The following is a 4,914-nucleotide window of genomic DNA, read 5'->3' as shown; positions in this document are numbered from 1 at the left end:
AAAATTCGTTAATTCTGAAATAATGGTTCGTCAAATTAAATAATCTCGTAGTTTTGTTTCGTTAAATATTAATTTTAACTACACAACGTTTTAACAGTAATAATAAACCATTGTATTCATATTATATCTACAACGGTTTTTGAAAATGAAGTCGTCAATATGTTGTGTGACTAAACGTAGTACAACGGTTCAATAATCATAAGACGTTGTCTATCTGAGAAACTGTTGTCTGACAACTTATGACACAATGATTAGTATAGATAATGAAATTTTAAAATCTTAACATTTTGAAACTGTTGTATGACAACCCCTAGTACAACGGTTATATAAGCATAAAACGTTGTCTATGGGGAAAACCGTTGTCTGACTTGTTATCATACGATGGTAGTAGTGAAATTATCAATTTTTAGACATTGACCACAATTTACTCCAAGAAATAAATTACGGAAGACATCTATTTAATGAAAAAGTATAATGTAGATATATTCTACTCTAATTATATGTTTTAGTGAATAAGTTAGACATGTTTTATGATATTGTGAATATAGGCATGGTTAGCGAACTGTGATGTGAAATCGTGACATACCCTCACGTATAAGCAATTTTAATACACCATGTAAGTATTGTGAAAAACTTGAGTATCTATTTATGAGATGTATTTAAATCTTGATTAGTATATGAACACGTTATTCATCAATCTCATATAAGTTCAAAGCACATTGTACCAATTATACTATCAATTGATTACTCCAACAGATAAATTACGGATGATACCTATTTAATAAAAAAGTATAATGTAGATATATTCTATTCTAATTATATGTTTTAGCGAATAAGTTAGACATGTTTTAAGATATTGTGAATATAGGACATGGTTAGCGAACTGTGATGTGAAATCGTGACATACCATCACATATAAGCAATTTTAATACACCATGTAAGTATTGTGAAAAACTTGAGTATCTATTTACGAGATGTATTTAAATCTTGATTAGTATATGAATACGTTATTCATCAATGTCATATAAGTTCAAAGCACATTGTACCAATTGTACTATCAATTGATTACTCCAACAGATAAATTACGGATCATACCTATTTAATGAAAAAGTATAATGTAGATATATTCTACTCTAATTATATATTTTAGCGAATAAGTTAGACATGTTTTATGATATTGTGAATATAGGACATGGTTAGCGAACTATGATGTAAAATCGTGACATACCGTATAAGCAATATTATTACACAATGTAAGTATTTTGAAAAAAATTGTGTATCTATTTACGAGATATATTTAAATCTTCATTAGTATATGAACACGTTATTCATCAATGCCATATAAGTTCAAAGCACATTGTACCAATTATATATATACCAACAACTAATTCTCTTAATTATATGCAGTTCGATTTGATAAATAATATTTGGTAATCAATATGATTAGTAATATTGAAAAAGGATAATATTTAGACTCATTTATGTCATTTTTTCACCTTTAATAATTTTAACGTTTATTGTAAGAATATTAAATTTAATATTTTAAAAACCAATTTTACCGACTAATGTCATTTTAACCGGGTCAACTTATTAATCTTGTTTTAGCCATCTAATATAATTTAACTAGAAATTATATTTCTTTTAATTTTTTCTTCAAAATATTATTTTTTATCTTATATTTTATATTTAATATATTTTTGTTTAATAATTTAACTATTTTTTTCCCCAATTCTACTTCCCTCCCCTTTATTCCCCCCTAAACCCAAATTATTTCAAAACTTTACCCATTCTCCCCCCAAAACCCTCAATTAGGTCGACCCTCCCCCAATTACCCCCCCTCTTTCTAATCTCTCTCTCTCGCTCTCGCTCTCTCTCTCTCCCTCTCTCATTTCCCATTCTCTCTCGTTTTCAATTAGGTAACCTCTCTCTCCCCCTCCCCCTCATCTTTTGCATTTTAGTCTTGTTTTGTGTTCTATGTTCTTTTAATTTTTTGATGAATGTGTTTATAACATGCATGGATTTCGTTATTTTGATGGGTTTGGTTAGTGGGTTTGTGGATTTGAATCTTTTTATGGGTTGTTGAGTTTTGAATCTTATTGTGTGTTTTCTGATTTTTAGTATGCATGTATGCCTCAATTTTCTATTTGCGATTTTTATATGCATGCTCTATTTGTGGGTTTCATGTGTATGCTCTATTTGTGGATTTCATTTGTGGGTTTATATGCATGCTCTATTTGTGGGTTTTGTTATTTTTATGGGTTTGGTTAGTGGGTTTGTGGATTTGAATCTTTTTATGGGTCGTTGAGTTTTGAATTTGTTGTGTATTCTGATTTTTAGTATGCATGTATGCCTCAATTTTCTATTTGTGGATTTTATATGCATGCTCTATTTGTGGGTTTTATATGCATGCTCTATTTGTGGGTTTCATATTTTTAATTTAATATTTCTATATTTATTTTTATTTTGAATATATGTCTCAATATTTTTAGTACTATTTGGGTATTTGTAATTTTCTAGTATGTAGGAGAATACTATTCTTGTATGATTTTAAAAAATGCTCTGTTACTACAGATTATGGCCTCTTTGAACAAAATCAAGAGGACAAAATCTGCTCCTAATGCACGAGCAACCAAGTTACTTATCACGGCGCTAAAAAGGAATCAGTCGATGGAGACACATCCTAGCACAAGAAATTCTTCCCCTGTATCCGTTAAAAAGCAAGCTATTTCAAGCAACGTGCAAAAGCAATTGACAAAGAAAAGGAAGCGAGTGACAGAGATGCCACCGCCAAAGAAGAGAGAAGGACTTCAGTTGTTGAGACGTGGGCCTGTGACTATGCATAAAATTGTCAGACGAAAGATTTTGGGCATAAAAAATGAGGTCTTATTCAATGGGAAAGGTGAGCCGTATGGTGATGCAGCTACAGAGATGCAATCTTATATTGGGGTTCTTGCAAGAACTAAGTCCCCAATTATGTATTCCTCGTGGAAGTTAGTTCCAAAAGAAACAAAAAAAATGGGATTATGTGAAGGTACAACATTTCATCTCACTACTTAATTATATACAACTACAGTACTATATGGCTGGTTACTCATAAAATTTTATAAATTGTTACTCATACAGATGGCGTTCGAAGTACCCCCTTCAGTGCAAAAGTTGGTGTTAAATTCTGCATGCCAGAAGTGGCGGGAGTTCAAAAGCAATCTAACTAGAAAGTATGTATTGCCTTATATTCATGAACCATGGCCTCATACCCATAAGTCAGCGGAAATAGGGTTTCTCCCGTAGTCGATCTGGGAGTTGTGTTATAAGACCAGAGGACCATGGGCATCTCCTCTAGCCAGTCTCCTTTCTTTTCTTCCAACTTTGCCTTCAAAGTATGTTTTATGATTTTGTTTATAGCTTCTGTCTGACCATTGTTTTGCGGGTGATAAACTGCGGCAAAATCCTTTTTGATGTTCAAGTCTTCACAAAGCTTCCTTAGCTCTTTACTATCAAACTGCTTCCCATTGTCCGAGATGAGTTTGTATGGGATACCGAACCTGCATACTATAGAATTGAAAACAAAGTCCCTTATCTTCTTTGCTGTGATCGTGGCCAGTGGCATAGCCTCCGCCCATTTGGTAAAGTAATCTACGACCACCATAGCGTATTTCACACCCCCCTTTGCTTTGGGCAACTCTCCAATGAGATCGATTTCCCACATGGCGAAAGGCCAGTGACTTGCCAATGAGGTAATGGAAGATGCCGGGGCGTTAGAATAGTTGGCGAATCGCTGGCAACGATCGCAAGCCAAGACAAACTTGAAGGCATCTTCTTTCATAGTTGTCCAGTAATATCCTTGTCTGAGGACTTTTAACGCCAATGAACCACCCCCGAGTGATTGCCGTAAATCCCTTTGTGCACCTCTCTGAGAATATATTTTCCTTCTTCTATATCCACGCAGCGTAACAGTGGCTGGTTAAATCCCCTCTTGTATAACACCCCATCATATTCGACATACTCGTAGCTTGGTATCAAAGACGCCGAGCTTGTACTTGTCCTCTGGCAGAGTTCCTGTTCGAATATAGTTGTGAATGGGGGTCATCCATCCCTCTAGCTATTTTTCCTGTGTCTGGAATACTTCAACCTCTGGAACACTTGGTATCTCTTGGACTCCCAAAGGAATTTGTCCAAGCTGGATGCTATCCATTTGCGACCCCATCTTTGCCAAAGCATCTGCCTTACTATTTTCCTCCCTTGGAACACCCTCTAGTCTGGCATTTCCAAACTTCTCTAACAGACACTGCGCATATCTCATATATAACTCTATTCGGGGTCCTCGGGCTTGGAAACCTTTGTTGACTTTATTTACAACAAACTCAGAGTCACTCCGAGCTATTAAATTTACCACCCCCACTTCCAAAGCTATTTTCAGACCATTGATCAGAGCTTCATACTCAGCATCATTATTGGTGACATAAAACTTGAAATGGATGGCGCTCATCAAATGATGCCCTTCTAGGGTGACTAAAACAATCCCGACGCCTGTTCCACATGTAAGATCCACCAAGGGTGTGAGAGTTTTTCCCATTTATCAACAGGAGAATCTCCTTACGAGGAAGGTTGTGCTAGCACTATGGCCTTGTCGCCTACCTCAGAATCAAACTCAAGTATGAAATCAGCCAACGCCTATCCGCCGTGCGAGGAAAATACTCCAAATTGAATTGTCCTAACTCTATTGCCCACTTCAACATCCTCCCCGACGATTCAGGTTTGTGCGGAATATGCCGGAGTGGGTAAGCGGTGCGGACCTCTATTCGGTGAGCCTTAAAATAGAGTCTTAACTTTCGTGCCGCAAGGATAAGGGCGTACACCAATTTCTCCATATTGGTATATCTGGTTTCCGTATCCAGCAACCTTTTGCTCACATAG

At 35.6% G+C, this 4,914-nt stretch overlaps 1 protein-coding gene across 1 annotated transcript; it reads right to left on the bottom strand.

Annotated features, from left to right (window-relative positions):
* Positions 1–4,099: 4,099 nt before the first annotated feature.
* LOC141689592 (uncharacterized) lies at positions 4,100–4,573 on the bottom strand. The gene has a single exon (XM_074493939.1). It carries the CDS (start codon positions 4,571–4,573, stop codon positions 4,100–4,102), a length of 474 nt encoding a protein of 157 aa, XP_074350040.1.
* Positions 4,574–4,914: the final 341 nt, after the last annotated feature.

This window comes from Apium graveolens, chromosome 10 (genome assembly GCF_009905375.1).
Source record: "Apium graveolens cultivar Ventura chromosome 10, ASM990537v1, whole genome shotgun sequence".
Taxonomy (NCBI): Eukaryota; Viridiplantae; Streptophyta; class Magnoliopsida; order Apiales; family Apiaceae; genus Apium; species Apium graveolens.
Note: the sequence above shows the minus strand (reverse complement) of the source record. Positions and strands in the feature narration are given on the sequence as shown.